The sequence below is a fragment of the Tachysurus vachellii genome, chromosome 25 (genome assembly GCF_030014155.1).
Source record: "Tachysurus vachellii isolate PV-2020 chromosome 25, HZAU_Pvac_v1, whole genome shotgun sequence".
NCBI lineage: Eukaryota > Metazoa > Chordata > Actinopteri > Siluriformes > Bagridae > Tachysurus > Tachysurus vachellii.
Genome location: NC_083484.1, coordinates 14,464,078 through 14,481,577, shown reverse-complemented (window position 1 = coordinate 14,481,577; position 17,500 = coordinate 14,464,078). Strand labels below are relative to the sequence as shown.

The following is a 17,500-nucleotide window of genomic DNA, read 5'->3' as shown; positions in this document are numbered from 1 at the left end:
ACAGAGACACGTATACACACTGACAGACGGAAAGACATCGCAGGAAGACACACACTAACACACTCTCACAATGTATACATACTGTATACACATCATTTCACATACACAAGTACACAATAACACACACAAACACAATGAGAGATGAACACACAAGAAGGCACACAGTGACAAACACACACACACGCACACAAAGAATGCGCACAATTACAAAATAAACTCACACATACAAACTGACATACATAGGTAGCCACACACACATAACCACACACCCACACACACACATACAGAGATGAACTTAAGAATGTACAATTACAAGCACACATACACATAGTCAGGTGCACACACACACTCACACACACATGAACACACAAGAATGCACACAATTACAAATACATACATATGTAGGCACAAACAGATACACACAGATAAACACATGAATGTACACAGTTACAAACAAACACACGCACACAGGCAAGCATACACACATCACACACACATAGATAAACACATGAACGTACACAGATACAAACAGACACACACACATACATATAAGTAGGCACACACATCATACACACAGATGAACACATGAATGTACAGAGTTACACACACATATAGGTAGGCACACACATCATACTCACACTCAGTTACAAACACATACACACACACACAGGCAGGTGAACACCGATTTCAGTTTTTTTTCTTTTGTTCGATTTCAAGAACATCTTGGACTTTTTATCCATTTATAGGTACATCTGTGCAACAAGTTAAAGTTATCGCTGGCAGTCGTTCCCTCAGCACTTAAACGTAATTAAATAAGGGCACTCGTCAGTCCGTCTATTATTAGGCTTTGATTCCGCGGAGCGTCCGTCATACAAATCCCTGCGAGTTACTCTAGAAACGCTGAACTGATTACAGTGAGCGTGTTCGTCTGAACCACTGAGAACTACTGCGAACCCCATAGCCTACAGAAAACTAATCAACACCTCCTGACCAATCAGAATCGAGAAACCGACATGGCTACGTTCACGGGAACTATAGCGCCTTGTTTCTTCTCTCCCGGAATTCCAAGCTAGACGTTCTCAGGGACGAACGGCCCGGTTGGGTTTGTCTTTCTGTGCCGCCCCTCCCTTCGTTTCTCCGCTTTGAACTCTCGCGAACAAAAACAGTGGTTTGTGCATCAAACTGTAATTTGGGAAAAGAAAGGTATCTGGCACTATGATCAGCGCAATCAGCGGAAAAAAAAGCAACCCTCCGATATTTCCAGATAATTTAGGGCTTTTCACTCATTTTTTTTTCCCCCCTTTCGCCATCAAACGCAATCCTGCAAAATCTTCGACTGTACACGCAGATATTCCAAACCTTTAATAATGGGGCTCGGCTGCCGTTTCTTTAATTAGTTTTAATAGAGAGAATCAGGCGGTAATTTGGTGCACACAAGCCTGTATTCAGCTGTAGCTTGTTCTCTTGGTGAGATAATGGCGTGGGCTTTAGTACAGACAGGACAATATAAACACGTTTGTTTAACGTTGAAACATCGTCTGCTGTTCGAGAAGGCCACAATAAAGACTGTGTCATTATGGCCGTAAATTACCAGCCTGTGTTTTGGGGTGAACTGCGATTGCTTTCTTTTCTTTTATCTCGCTTTCTAACAGAGGAGCTGCTTCGCCTCTTTGTAGTCGTGGCTCGGTGTTGACGTTTAGGTGGGGGGTGGGGGGGTGGGGGGATGAGACGTTTTGAGATCGGTGACTCAAAACTGACCTCTCGGTAGACGCAACGTGGAGCGTTTTGATTTGGAATTAAACATCAAACAAACCAAAACGTCTCTGAGGTCAAAGATTTGAGAGCGAGAGCTTATATGACACCACCTGTCTTACATTCAAGACCAATTTAGAAATCATTCAGCCATTCAAGTTATTTATTATATAATTATATAAAGTTATTTATTATATAAAGAATGCTACTGAATGCTAACAGAAACTTGTGTGTCTTTGCTAATTATTCAAGGCTAGCGGTCAACATTTCATGCTAGCGGTACTACCTATTGTAGGAGTTCCGCAGGTTCACGATTTAAAGTGATACAATTCGGTCATTCCCTGACTCACGATTTTGCAATTGCAGAAATGAACGCAAAATTAAGCAAACTCTACTCGACCGAAATGAATCCACACGTGTTCGACCAATACCCTCTTCTGTCACGTGTATGGAACATGAGTAGAGCTCTCGTAGAAAGTCAGTATGCGTGTTTAAGAGAAGTTTCCACCAGTTTTATTTTGAACTGACAATAAGATCTAGTGTTAATGCTAATCCCTGCTAACACCCAGGCCGCATGCACCGAAGCATCGTCGCTACCATGTGGATTGATTTATTGAGATAAAATGGGATAAAATGTAAGCCACTCTCGAAAAGGGTGTCTGCCAAATGCCATAAAGGTAAATTTATTTAATAAAAATATGAACGTTGCTGTGTTGTTTCAGGTCAGCTGTGAAGTACTTAGCAAAAGAAATTTCATACCTGGCTCTTGGAAGCGGCGACCTTAGCGAACATGGCCTGCGACACTTTGGCCCTCTTCATCTCCTGCTGGATCTCGTCGTAGATAGACGAGCTGATGTTCAGGACAGAGCTTTCCTGCTTGCCGTTCCACTCGGACGCCAGCGGAAGGGGCTTCACCTGGGCAGGGAGCCGAGACGCCTTCTCAATCCAGCATAGAGGGGGTGGAGTTTCAGTTACAATCGTATCATAAAATCAAGAGCAATCAGTCTATATAATATCTCTATTACTAGATTAAAATAGATTGAAACGCTCGGGCTAATAAGTGGAAAAAAAAAAAATAAAATACACGCTAACTGGCAAACAAATCCCGGATTACTTTTACCGGAATGCTTTACAAGAACAAATCAAAGCAAGCTGACTTTTTTGCTTAACGTTAATCTTCGTTTGAGACGTTTCAATGCTAATCTTCAGAAAATTAGGATTATAACGAGTCCATTTGCTTTGATTTATTTACTGCTAAACCTTTCAGCACGATCCGGATTTATAGACTTTATAAACTGCTTTCATCCGCATGTTCAATATTTAAAATAAAACGTATATATAATTAACAAATAAAATTAATAATAATAATAATAATAATAGAAGGTAAAATAAATACTAATAAAATGTACACAATTTTCATTTAGCAAATAAAACTCTCTTGATTCAACTCAAATTTATTTACTAATTCTTTTTGAACCTTTTGTTTTATTGGCAAATTTTTTCGGTAGTTTCTAAATTGAATAGATTTTTTAAATAGAATCTCAATTATCTGTCAATAAAATCGAATAATTAAAATCTTAAATTAGTAAAAAAAAAAAATGTCTGGAGATCAGTTTAATTATCTTAAGATTTGGTTTCTTGTAATTGTAAAATAACAAATTAGATAAATATGAATAGATTCAAGATATTTTATTATAATAAACTGTAATGTAACCTTACAACACACACACACACACACACACACACACACACACACACACACTATAAATATTGTCCTGTCCAGCCTCAGTGTAACCTCATAAAATTTCTTTACTTTTCTTTTTATATATTAGGTTTAAAGCATGAACTGAAAGCCTACTCACAGGAGATATCCCAACTGGAATCCTCGGGTTCCAGTCCTCTGGTCTGATGTTGTTACATTCTTCTCTTCTAGGCTACACACACACACACATACATACACACAGATATTTAAATGTGTTTAACTTCTCCGGACCGTGCGATTTTAATCAAAACTAATCTAATATTCACGACACTCTACATTTAAAATGAAGAGCCACCCTTCCTGATTAATAGGCTTAATGTCTCTTTAGAGGACACAGATTCTCCTGAACATTATCAACGTTATCAACACTCCTGTCTGTTCGAATCGAAGACTTTCGCACTTTCATACGTGTCCTGTCGCAGCGGCTTTAAGGTCGAGCCGTTTCTTGCGATCGTACGTTAAGCGTTCGGGGAAGGACTTGCACAAACTTGCAGTTAAAATACATGTTACATGGGCGTTTTAATGACGATTGTAAAAACAAACAAAAAAAAACAAACAAAAAAAAGTACAGACAGACAGAAAGTCCGACAATGACGATCTTTAGCATGGGAATATCTCGACAGCCGGAGAAACAACAGGTAGAAAATCAGGCTAATATATGTATTAGACGTGTACAGTGTTGATGCCACAAACACATGTGTGTATATGTGTGTATACGTGTGACATATTTTTCTTATTACTCAACAGTGGATTTTCTGTTCATATGCATTAACATTTAAAAATTTGGACACCGAAAACAGCGACATGACTAAGAAATCTGTCTAAAAAAAGGCTGTGCAGAATCTTGCATGCCTGATGAACCAAATAAACAAGAGTAACGGCTGAACTAACCGAGTCGGAGTAGCAGCTGATTCTGGGATCTGAACTGGAAAGCAGCATCTGGTTCACTCCTACACTCTGGTTTGAGCACACACATTCACACACACACACACATTCACACACACATACACACTTGAGCGAACATCGACGGCGTTCCAGCCTCTGCTACTGTGCAAATCTCAATGTGAATGAACAAGAGAAGTAGGTTTTGTCCTGAATAAAAAGCCTGTCTTTGTGTCCACTAAGGAACACATTACATACCATGTGGACATGTAGAGAGAAAGTTAGTACATTTTTATTCATTTAGCTTGAATGTGTACAGTGTAACGTGTGTAAGTATTCCGGATGTGATGCTAAACTTCAGAGTAGCTTAGCTACGATCGCTAGGGTTTTACTAGCAAAAGCTTCTGTAATATTTACACAATGAATGTGGAATTCACAGAAAGTTGGGAATAGTTCGAAGATTTTCTGTAAACTTGCGTATAAGAACGTTCCCTAATCAGTAGCTCGGCTGATCGGATACAAATCTGTATATAACTGCCGCAAATTGCTTCGATTTTATAATCGATACACCGTCAAGTTATTTATTTCAATTACAGATTTTGTTGCCCGTTTCATTAACGAGTTCTCAAACAATTTCAAAAGGCGGTTCGATTAGAACAAAAGTATTGCCGCCCTCATGATCTTAAGAGTTTTATTAGGAGGATGAGCCGCAGTGGCTGAGCTGCATTACTGGTAAATTTGGATACGTGTCATATTTTCATATTTACTGTTTAGTTATAATTATATAAGTCTTCAAGTTCAAGTATTGAGAGCATCACTGAACGCAAAATCAGCTAACGTTTATGGCTAAACGTTTCGCACAAGTGTTCTTCACATAATAATGTACATGAGTGAATTTTGCATCAGTAAACAGAATGTAATAGAAGTATAACGAGTGTGTTACGTGTGCTGCCTCAGTATATTATTAATGTATGAATCAGACAGTTACCTGGACGGGGCGTGATGGAGGAGTGTTAATAAGCGGCGCTGGGCCCATGGATGACGCCGCTGTTAAACTCCTCTCCCTCTCCTCCTGGTAGATACGGTCTCGCTCGGCCTCGGGAAGCTGCAGGAAGTTTTGCATGGCCCTCAGGTTCACCAGCAGGGACTGAGATGCCGTTTTAGGGTCTTCCTCTTTCCTTAGGATCTCTGATAACAATCCCTGGGAGAAACAGGCACAGAGAATCGACTCTAAGAAAGATCATGAGAATGTGTCATGGGAAAAATGTACAAACGCTTGCAATAATTCCGTAATTTACGACTGCTCTAAACTCTGCTGCGCTTCTTCACATCAACGCTGTGACATGCTACAAGCACTCTTTATTAAACAGCTGCAGAAGAGTGCACAATAAATATAATAAGTGCCCCGTGGAAAAAACGTCACTGGATCTCTTATAGTGTAGAATAATAGCAGTGCCTGCCAGTTTGCGGGGAAAAAGGATGTTCACGCTCCACACATTACGGTAGATCCTTAACAATTTCACAAGTCTTCAAAGTCACACAGCGTTGAAAAACAGTTTCCCTGAGCTACACTGAACATCTTTCTGATATTACCTCCAATGCTAGTAGAGAGGGGCTGATAAAACGACTTTAGTTTAAAGGTGACTGGGTTTGGGATCCCCATGCAGTGATGGAGAGCCAGGTTAAGGGGTGAACATGATCGTTTGAAGCAACTAAAAGCCTCATTGTGTTGTCCCAGTCCCTTAGTTTAGTTACCCAGGAAACATTGCTAACTTGGCTAAAGTTGAAGTGGCAGCTAACGTAATGCAAAAATCTATGGCAAACTAGTTAGCTAGCTAAGCACAGATGTAGACAAGAGATTCTTAGCATGGGGTCTGTGGCACATAGCTAGTGGGTCTATGATTATTTATTTATTTATTTTAGATTTATATTTTGGTAAATTGGTGAAGCCTAGGGGGGGCACGGTGGCTTAGTGGTTAGCACGTTCGCCTCACACCTCCAGGGTTGGGGATTCGATTCCCACCTCCGCCTTGTGTGTGTGGAGTTTGCATGTTCTCCCCGTGCCTCGGGGGTTTCCTCCGGGTACTCCGGTTTCCTCCCCCGGAAAATTGTCCGTAGTGTGTGATTGCGTGAGTGAATAAGAGTGTGTGTGTGTGTGTGCCCTGCGATGGGTTGGCACTCCGTCCAGGGTGTATCCTGCCTTGATGCCCAATGACGCCTGAGGCACAGGCTCCCCGTGACCCGAGGTATAAGTTTGGATAAGCGGTAGAAAATGAGTGAGAGAGTGAGTGGTGAAACCTACATTTACATAGTACTTATGTTTAGGGGTCCAAGCACCAAAGTTAGTCCTAATGAATACAATTTGTGGAAAGAAAAGAAAAAACTAAAGCACTATCGCATTGTCAGTGATTCCACATACCTGCGTACGGTAATGCTAATTAGAATGGCTAGTAAAATGGCTTCAGAATTAGCCAGCCTGTGTAGCATGACCCGCATTATATTTACACATAGCTACATACAGTACCTGATGAAAACATCAATTTATTCAATGTCAGTAAAGAATGTGTTTTTTTTTTTGTTTTTTTTTATCTACTTCCTCATAGCTCAAATTCACCAGTCTAGTGTCAGGTTTAACCACTTTGCTATGTCCCTCGTAAAGACTTGCTTATATAGTAGCGTCTGACGTTGTAAAGTCAGTCACTGCTCTGTCTTGAAGCTGGAATTTTTCTTCCTCAGCAAATAGTTTTAGCCGGCAACCCGAAACATGTCTCTGCTAATCACTTCTTAAAAACGGAATATATGAATATCTTTTATTTCCTTTACAGATGATCAAACTGCAGATCATGAGTTGGGATATCCAATCGGGATAGTGAGTTAATCCAAGTCCTCCAGGTCCTGGCTTGCACATCTATCTCCCTCATTCCATCCTGTTCTCCGTGACAACAGTCTAGCCTTGTGTGTTTATTCCCACAACAACCAACATGGAGCTTCCATCTCCAAGAGCATTCCATCGTTTGTTACCAGAGAAGAGTGATTAGCGTAATGTGGCCTACTTGTAGTGACATGCATCAGGCAAACATGTCATAGCTGATGTATGGAGCAGAGCTTTTCTAGCAGAGAATGATTCAGCGTTCCAACTGTCAACAAAAGAGTTTCACAGTCAACAACAGAAACCTGGAATTAATGTCCTTGATGTGTCTGCTGTGTTTATATGCCTACAGTACGTGACGCGTTTCGGCATCAAACCGACGACAGTCTGATTGTACAGATATAGATTTACAAGAATGACCCAGGAATTTCCAGAATGCAAACTTGATTCATCTCTGTAAAAGAAACAAGTTTCTTCAAATCATAAAAAATCTACATGATTCACTCACTCTCACTCTCACTCATTTTCTAACGCTTATCCGAACTACCTCGGGTCACGGGGAGCCTGTGCCTATCTCAGGCGTCATCGGGCATCAAGGCAGGATACACCCTGGACGGAGTGCCAACCCATCACAGGGCACTCACACTCTCATTCACACACTACGGACAATTTTCCAGAGATGCCAATCAACCTACCATGCATGTCTTTGGACCAGGGGAGGAAACCGGAGTACCCGGAGGAAACCCCCGAGGCACGGGGAGAACATGCAAACTCCACACACACAAGGTGGAGGCGGGAATCGAACCCCGACCCTGGAGGTGTGAGGCGAACATGCTAACCACTAAGCCACCGTGCCCCCCCTACGTGATTCGTCTGTAAGCAAATTTCCGTTCACACCGAATGCTTCTGCGACTAATTCTAGGTTTAGTTTTTAACGAGGATGAGAAAAAAATATATAATCCATAATTGTCATGATTAATCACCTGTGACAAAATTTGGTTGGGAAAACTTAATGAGGAACAAATAATGAGTCATCAGTTATCCAGATAATTCAGCCAAAACAGATTCTAGCCAGCTAAGTACTGAGAAGTATCAGCTGGATACTTAGCTGGCTATGTAAATACCTCCAAGTCCATTAGCTAACACTCCCAGCTTTGCTTCTTTTTTTCTCCTCAGTGAATACCTGAAATCTGTTGAAAGCTTGGACTATCGAGCAGTGGCATCGAAAGTCTTGGTCTTTATATTGAGCTTATCTTGCTTTACAAAGGTCCTTGCGATCAAATAACAAGCTAATCACTAGCAAGGAAGTTCTGAATCTGGAGATTTCAGGCTTTAGGAAAATATTTGTGCTTCCTTAAAAGGTCCTAACTCACTAGACACTTGTCTTGACATTGACCTTGACCTTAAATACTGATTAGTTTCTAGACAGTTTGAACTCAATGCCTGGGGTCAGTTGTGTAATCTTTGTAGTCATAGTAACTATAAATCCGGGAAATGTGTTGTACCTGAGTCCTGTTGAACGCAACTCGAGCGAACACGGCCTGCGAGATCCCGGCCCTCTTCAGCTCGTCCCTCACCCACTGGTAGATCTCGTTGGAGACCTCTGTGTTGGAGGACACCTGCGTATCCAGGGGCTTGCTGAGAGCCCGGCTGACCGGCGGGTGGTTCAGATACTGCTGGTTCAAGGACTGCTGCGCCAGGAGCCGGTTCACGGCATACTGCTGGTTCAGGATCTGCGCCATTACAATCTGTTGGTTGACCAGCTGAGGACTAATGGGGCTAGACACCAAGCCCGGGTGGAGACCGGGAAGCTGGGCACGGCCTGGAGCCTGGCCACTGTGGGCCAGGGGAACTGGGGACGGCGGCTGCTCGGCCGTGCTGCCCGGGATGGGCTGCTGACTGAAGCTCAGGTGGTTGGTGCCGGGTGGCGAGAGGTCTGATAAACCATCCAAGTCGGCTAGAAGACATAGAGAGTAAGAGAGAGAGAAGCGTTATTGCTTCTAATAGTTAGATCTTTGTAAGGTATAAAATCAATAACCCCTCTAATCGCTTAATAGCTAAGCTCGCGTGACATTCGCATGTGGAAAACAAGTTTAAGTTGACCGTAGTTAAGAGACGCAAAGGATGTGGAGGAAGGAAGCACTTCGGTTATTAGGTGAGGTGTGATGGGAAGAAGCTGCTAGTGAGCTGGAACTTCCAAACATATTCAGAGACCGAGAGGAAAGCAAGCGGCGTCAATGCTAATCGTTTATTCAGGTGCTACAAGACCTACAACAAGCTTAGTGTAGGTGAGATCAGAAATCCAGCAAAGACATCTGAAGAATTCCCTTCAACAACGGTTAAAACCACTTTTTATCTGTATAAGCCGCATGTGTTGATCAAGAAGCATCACAAAAAGGACTCATGACCTGCAAGTTGGCAGCTTCCCAAATTAGTTTAGAGCGTCCATGACCCGATCATGTGGGCAACAACAACAGGCTGTACGTGTGTACGGCCGAGGAGCAGAGCGCCTGAATTGCCCTTTATGCTCCTAATTTTCAGGAACGCAAGCTGGCTAATATGAAATTTTCAGGATAAATATAGCTGGAGGAGGGGTTTGTAGGAGCTCGAGTCTCACGGACAAGCCCTCGCGCTTGGGCCAGCCCTAACATGACCGGGAGAATAAGGCATCTATTTGGTACTGTTGATGGTATTTACTGTTATAAATATCTCAGCCCTTTTTAATTGACGTGCGCGAGCTCGCAAAAACAACGAGCTGGAAAATCCGAAAATGAAAAGGTCCGTTGTGAGCGCCGAGTTTTAAGCGCGAGGCCGTGGCGTCACGGCTCCTCCAGACATTCGGGGCGCATTCGTTTAAAAGGATTTGTTTAAATCAGGAGAAATTAAAGACACCTACGTATGCGTACATGAAAAATGCGAAAGTCACGCAATAAAAAAATCTTTCAGGAGATTTTCTAAAAAAAAAAAAAAAAAAAAAAAAGAAGAAGAAAAGTGCATTATGGCAACTCATCAAGAGATAAACACAGATTAAGAGCATGGAATCTGTCCAGATACCTATACAATAATCACGGGAACACAAGCTTGGGTGTTTAGTGACAGCGAACACAAAGGGAGCCGCTGCTGTTCCTTTCAGTGGGAGTGAAAAAAAAAAGGATGGGGCTCAATAATAATCAAAGCTTTCTCATAATCCCCCTCATTCCGGCAGTCTGATGTTACGGTGCGCCTTTGCATTCCCTTTTTTATAATCGTTCTAAAAAGTGCTGGGGGCCAACACACACACAGACACACACACACACACACATATAAATATATAGATGCAAATTGAAAGGATGGAGCGAAGTGTTTGAAGGCCGTGCTGAAGCAGACACAGAACGGGAATTCCTTCTGTGGAATCTGGCGCTGAGTGAGTTGGGATTAGTCGTACAATAGTGGAGGGAATGTGGGAGAGAGAGGGTGGGAGAAGGGGGGGGGGGGTGTTGGGGGTCTGAGAGAGGCCCAAGAGAACAGCAACACTCTATCTCTCTTCATTGCTGCTCAGCCAGACAGCTCTCTCTCTCTCTCTCTCTGTCTCTCTCTCACACACACACACACACACACACACACTCCTCCCCCACACTTAACACAACCTTAAAGAGGCCCAGTTCACACCGTTCTCATCTAAACCGTTCTCGTAGACAACTCTGTGCCCGCGTGTGCTAGTTTAAACCCCTCTTTGCTAATTGTGGCACTGCGGGTTAAATGTCTCGTGTGCCTCCGGAGCATCGTTATCCTGCACGGTGTGCCGCTCCGAGGCAGAAAACATAAATCTCCGCCCACTGTCATGACTGAGTGATGATTGAGTCGTAAGGGGAGTGACCATCTGTGCATCTGTGTCACGTGACCTACCTACTGCGGTGGCACGTGGGCTGTCGTGGAGGACGCACGTCCCCAGGTAGCCCTCCAGCTGGGAGGGTTGGCGCACGACTGCGCATGTCGACACACAACACACACACACGCACGCACGCACACACACAGGTGTGGAGAGAGACAGAAAGTGTTAGTGGGTCGGCACGGGCACGTGTGCACGGTAAGGGGGAGGGGGCGGAGAAAGGGGGGCAGATGTTAGATCGAGCAGCCCGGCAGGAGATTAAACATGTCAGTGTGACTAACCTCAAAAGGTGTTTGTGGGTTTTTTGGGTGTGTAACGAACGTTAAGCAGCACGTCCCGACTGCAGGCATTATTATTATTTTATCTTATATATTGGAGCTGGGAATAAATATTCCAATCCACTCCGACATAGAATTATTTTTTTTTTTTTTGGAGGAGAAGGGGAAGATTTTTTTTAAATAATGACGTGAAAGCATCTGATTTGAAAATGTAAACACAATTAAAAAAAAGATTATATTTTAAAATAATTAAAAAGCTTTTTTTGGATGTGAAATAAAAGTCAGAAAATTGAAATATAATTATAATATATATATAATAACTTTGTGAATAATGTGATAATATATAATATATATAATCATATAATATATAATAAAATAATTTTTTTCCCCCATTATTTTAAAACCTGGTAATGTTTTGTACTATATATATATTTTTATATATATATATATATATATATATATATATATATATATATATATATATATATATATATATAATTATGAGATAATATATTATTATTTAATATACAATTATAATTACTTGTATATTTTTTTCCTTTTCAGTGTTAATTATAGATTTATGTACATTTTTTTTAAATAGTAGACATAATATTTACAACATCAAACAGTTTTATTTGCATTAGAACAAAAATTAAAAAAAAATTAAAAGCACAGGAGTGAAAATAATAAAACATACGTAGTTAAAGCAGAGGTTTTACGCTGCTACAGAGAACTCAGAGACGTTTTAACACCGTCGGTTTTTTAAACTCTGTCCCTGCAGAAAGGTGAACTTTTTTTTGTTGTTCTGATTTGTTAATTTCGATCAATTTTGTGTTTTTTTTTACTTTAAATGGCAAACTTTGATGCGCAGGATTCTTCGTTTAAGCCCCTAATATGAGTTAAAGTCATGTCTGATGCACGAATGTAGAAGATCGTTTTAAATGAACGTGTGACGTGACGATGTCACACGACGCGTCTCGACCAGAATCTGCAGAAAATATCCATGGTCATATTTTAAAAAATTGGAAACTCCTTCTACTGTAATATCGTTGTGCGCTCGGTAATCGAGTTCGTTTCTGTGATGAAATCGTGGAATGTCTGAACTGGGATCATTCACGTGAGCTGTCAAATTCACGTGAGCTGTAAATGTATTGGCTACGTAATGCAGCAGATGCAACCTTTGTTTAGTGAATTGAAAGTTTTTAAAAAAAATTTATTTCTTTATTTTTTCCATCACTGTCCTGTTTTCTGTTAACGAAGCACCAGGAAGTGACATTACAACAGTAACTGATGTGTTGATGAAAAATATAGCATGTGCATAAAAAAAAAAAAGAATAAATAAAAGCGTGAGTGTCAGGTGTAAGAGAGAGAGGACGCGTGTCGGTTTGACTTACCCATCATATCTTTTGTCTTCTTGAAATGTTTATACCAACGACCAAATTCCTGACACTTCGCCGCAGACACATTTGCATAGTAAGTGCTGTTCACGATGGAGGAGATCATGCTCTGTAAAGACAGAGGGAGAGAGAGAGACAGAGGGAGAGAGAGAGAGAGAGGGTGAGAGGGGGACATAGCGAGAGAAAGACAGTGAGAGACAGAAAGAGAGACAGAGGGAGAGAGGGGTACAGAGATAAGGGGGGGTGAGACGGGGACAGAGAGACAGAAAGAGAGAGACAGAGACATAAAGAGAGAAAGGGGGACGGGGGGACAGAGAGAAAGAGGGGAGGGGAGGGGGAAGAGCGAGAGAAAGAGAGAAAAAACAAGACAGAGAGAGACAGAGGCAAAGACAGGGAAAGAGACAGGAGGAGAGGGGGGGAGAGAGAGAGAGGGAGAGAGAGAGAAACAGAGAGTAGAGAGAGAGAGAGAGAAGGATAGAGAGATAGATAGATAGAGAGAGAATGGGGTTGAGAGAGGGACAGAGAGAGAGAGACAGAGAGAGAGAATGGGGTTGAGAGTGGGACAGAGAGAGAAGGGGGGGTTGAGAGGGGGACAGAGAGAGAGAGAGAGAGAGAGAGAGAGAGAGAGAGAGAGAGAGAGAGAGAGAGAGAGAATGGGGTTGAGAGGGGGACAGAGAGAGAGGGAGGGGTTGAGAGGGGGACAGAGAGAGAGAGAGAGAGAGAGAGAGAGAGAGAGAGAGAGAGAGAGAGAAAGACAGAGTGACAGAAAGAGATGCAGAGGGAGAGTAATAGAAAGAGGGAGGGAGACAGAGAGAGAGAAAGAGAAAGAGTGAGACAGGGAAAGAGAAAGAAAAAGAGTGATAGGGAGAGATAGAAGAGAGGGAGGAGGACACTGTAAACATCAGTGCTCAGGACCAGACGGTGAGGTCCGGTGTTTTGTCTGTAATGACCCGTGAGTGTGAGGGCCGCTGTAACTGACTCCAGAGCAGAATAACACGGCGAGGGCATGCGGTTATTAGCAAACAATAAACTGTTTGCTACGGCTAAAGTACAGAAACGACAGCATATTAGAACAAGCTACTGCTCTGTAAAATCAATCGACCAATCAGAATCAAGATTTCTGCAGCACTGGCGTAGAATCCGGAGGTATTCGATATATACCACGGAACTGACTATCGGCTTTCCGGCTCGGGCAATTCGTTGAGATAAAGAGAAAAAAAAAAAAACACAGCAGTCTTGTATACAGGAAGATTTACTATCCAGATATCTGAACAGATGACGCTTGGGGGATTTCTGGCCTGCGCTAATGTGAGTCGCACTGCCAGGCTGCTCTAAAAAGCCAGCGTGGAGGTTGGAGAGGCCACACAGCGAGAGCTGCTCCTCTCACCCGTGTTCAGCGGTGTTCCTTTTCATTCTGACGCATTCCTTACAAATTCTGTTTCATTAAGCCTCAACACTTAACACCTTAACAGCCCCGGGCTCAGTCCCACACACAGATATGAGAATCTGCCCTGATTGGTATAAATATTCAAAGCAGGAAACCATCTGTTTGGAAATTACAGGTCTAGCAGCTTTATCATTTTCGGAGAGAGAGAATACGAGCGCCCAGGGACAGACACGCCTCCGTCTTCGCGGACCGTCGACTCAAGCTGCTCTTTCTACGCACTTTTTTACATTTTTTTTTTTTAAACGCAGCGCATGCAGGCATGGGGTCTGGGGTCATCAGGACATGATAATGGCACAAACTTGCACTGGGGATGTTGTCTGACTCTGAGAGCAGGAGATTCAGGACGGACAGGATGGCGGAGTAACGGCTCAGTAAAGACCGAGGCTGCTGCGAACGCTTGAGCGGGACGATTAACCTTTATGGCTAGTGTGCGCACAGCTGGGGGAGATGGGAGATGACGAGAACGAGGAAAAAGGTGCAGTCAAAAATGAAAAGAGAGTCTCCTCCTACTCTTCCTCTTGCACGCTCTTCTTTATCAGATGTTTGGGGTAAAAAAAAAAAAAATCATCCACGCTGCAGCAGGATGATCAACAAACGGGGCCGGAATGAAGATTTATGCGTCGACCGATTGAAAAAGGTGTGCAAATAATTAGGCTAAAAACGCACCGAATCTTTCATTCGGCTGACAGCCGAGCCTGTTGTGTGGGCCGCTGTGACGCATCCGTCTCTCCCCTCCTTCGCAGCCTTCCGCTTTTGACACAGATGTTAGAATAAATGCTGTCATTAATCACGCTTCTCGTGTCGCCCGAGCACGTGGACGCATTGCACGTCTGATGCGGGTCACAACGAAACGACGCTCGGGTCGAGAATGACCTTCGTCTGCAGGTGATTGGAAAGAGGCCGAGGCCCTTTAAATGATAAGCATCTTCAGGCGTTATCAGCGAGACCAGGAAGTCTCGCTAGGGCACTATCACCATCAACGATCTGCTTGGAACGAAAATGTGTCGCGTCCTGCTCTGCCGCTTTCTGCCCTCGCTTTTCTCTTTTTCTTTCTTTCTTTCTTTCTGCTGGTTCCTCTTTGTGTGGGCAGCCTCTCGCTTCTCCGTTCCCCACCGTGTCTTAATTACAGCTTCTTCAGTGCCAATAGAGGTGGGGTTAATCTCACTTACACATGGAAGAGTCTCGTGAGCCGGAGCTGACCTAAAGGTGTGACGTCCGTATCACAGTCAGGGGTGATACTAAGGGGGAAAATGTTAGGACGATTCTAAGGGCCCACGCACTTTTGGGGCCCCCAGAGGCTTGTATGTTTGGTGCAAAATGGGTGTGGTATGGGGCCCAGTCTCATTTTCTTTCATAGGGCCCAAAATTGCTAGCGCAGCCCCTGATCACAGTTAACCGTCTGCGGAGCAACCTGAACACTCGACGTGTTCTTGAGTGTGAGGCATTCGAAGGCCAGACGCATTAAAAAAAGGGCTGTGGGGAAATAAATCGAAACGCTCGACAAAACGACGGACAAAAGAGCTCTTTCTAAGCCTCTCGCTCCCTCGGCTCCAGCGCCGGTTAATTCTCCCGATACTCTGTTTGTTAACCTTCCTCGCTGTGTGCGAGGATTAACATCCTGAATATCAAGGACAAGTTAATCCTATAAAAGTTGCCAATCATGTGCCGTAAATATGCTGAGCTGTGCGTGCTCCGGTGCGTCGGCTGTCGAAGTTGTTTGGGAGGTTGCGAGCTCAAATCTCACATGCGAGAGCCTCTTTTGGGCTTCAGGAGCTTTTTGGACGAGGCTTCGTACATATTAAACTCAGTGAAGAAATTTGATAATATTTATTTATTTGCTTAAATTTTACACGTCAGATGATCTAACGTCATGTCTAGCTAACATTCCAAGCTAGCTAACGATTCATAATATCAATTTCTATTCTGAATTAATAGGTCCATTAATGGTACAACCAGGGGCGCCACTAAGGGGGGAAAAGTTAGGATGATTCTAAGGGCCCACGCCCTTTTGGGGCCCCCAGAGGCTTGTATGTTTGGTGCGAAATGGGAGTGGTGGGGGCCCAGTCTCATTTTCTTTCATAGGGCCCAAAATTGCTAGTGGCGCCCCTGGGTACAACACTTTGATTCCAGATGAAGACAAAGACTAAAGCGTGGCTTCATGACGCGGTGTTCACTGTAGAACGACGTCTTCTCTCTAATATGTCTCTACGTAAACGTATACCTGCGGTCTATCTCTGTGTTCAGAAACAAGCTGTGACGGTTCCATTTACTGCACGCTAAATTTACCGCCTGCTGCTATTTAATCCATCTGTACGTGTTTATTAGATATGTTTAATGTGTAAGCGCTCACCAGGACAAATTCCTGACGATAAAGCCGGGTAATATATAAAATGTGTGTGTGTGTGAAAGAATCGGTCTTAACGATCGTGACGTGTCTGCGACTCTGTGAGGTGTCGAGTGAATTCAAAAGACCTGGCAACCAAAATAAAAAAACAGTGATGGAGAAATTGTGTGTGTGTGTGAGTGTGTGTGTGTGTGTGTGTGTGTGTGTGTGTGTTAATTCATGTATTCATGTTAAGTGTCATTCATTAAGACGTGGAAGAAATGAACAATTTGAGACTTAGACATTCCTTTAGCCGGACATTGTTAACACACACGCACACACACACACACACACACACACACACACACACACACACACACACACACACACACACAGGTAGGGAAAGAATAGCTCTCTCATGTGTCCGCTGACAAAAACTGCTCTCTCTTATAAAACACTTCAACAGCAGCGCACTCGCTATAGAAAAGGAGGAATAGAGGGCGAGTGCAGTATTTATTGAAATTGAAAAAAGACAAGTGGGACCCTTCTGCCCTGAACACATAACAAAGATTCTTCCTGTCCCTCTATTGTTTTTCCCCCAACAATAACTTACATTCATCATGACTATAACTGCCCCAAAAGGGAGGGGTTTAGAGTAGGGAGTGGGGGTGTGGGGGGACTGGAGATTACCCTAATTTCCAGACTACAAGGCGCAGTTTATTGCCCTCTGGCATGTGCTGCGACTTACAGAAAGCATATGCTGGAATGTTTACACCACGGTGCAGCTCCAGCGAGTTCTCCATTCTGATTGGTCGATTATAAAATGGCCTTGTTCTAACACGGTATCGTTAATATCGTCTTCTATAACGGTGGACCGGTCTTCACTGGTGAGACGATGGAATCGTCGATGCGACAAAGGAGA

General features: G+C 43.1%; 1 protein-coding gene across 11 annotated transcripts in view; it reads right to left on the bottom strand.

The window, feature by feature from the left end:
* Positions 1-17,500, bottom strand: part of satb1b (SATB homeobox 1b) — a 52,109-nt gene that overhangs the window by 15,886 nt on the left and 18,723 nt on the right. For 5 of the 11 annotated variants that reach the window (XM_060861399.1, XM_060861395.1, XM_060861402.1 and 2 more), the window contains exons 6-12: positions 12,806-12,917; positions 11,151-11,228; positions 8,771-9,222; positions 5,385-5,597; positions 4,406-4,471; positions 3,615-3,686; positions 2,512-2,688 (exon numbers count right to left, since the gene is read on the bottom strand). In XM_060861399.1, coding sequence (XP_060717382.1) covers positions 2,512-2,688; positions 3,615-3,686; positions 4,406-4,471; positions 5,385-5,597; positions 8,771-9,222; positions 11,151-11,228; positions 12,806-12,917 — 1,170 coding nt within the window. The remainder of the gene's footprint in view (positions 1-2,511; positions 2,689-3,614; positions 3,687-4,405; positions 4,472-5,384; positions 5,598-8,770; positions 9,223-11,150; positions 11,229-12,805; positions 12,918-17,500) is intronic. The other 6 variants (XM_060861398.1, XM_060861405.1, XM_060861401.1 and 3 more) reach the window with 2 other exon arrangements.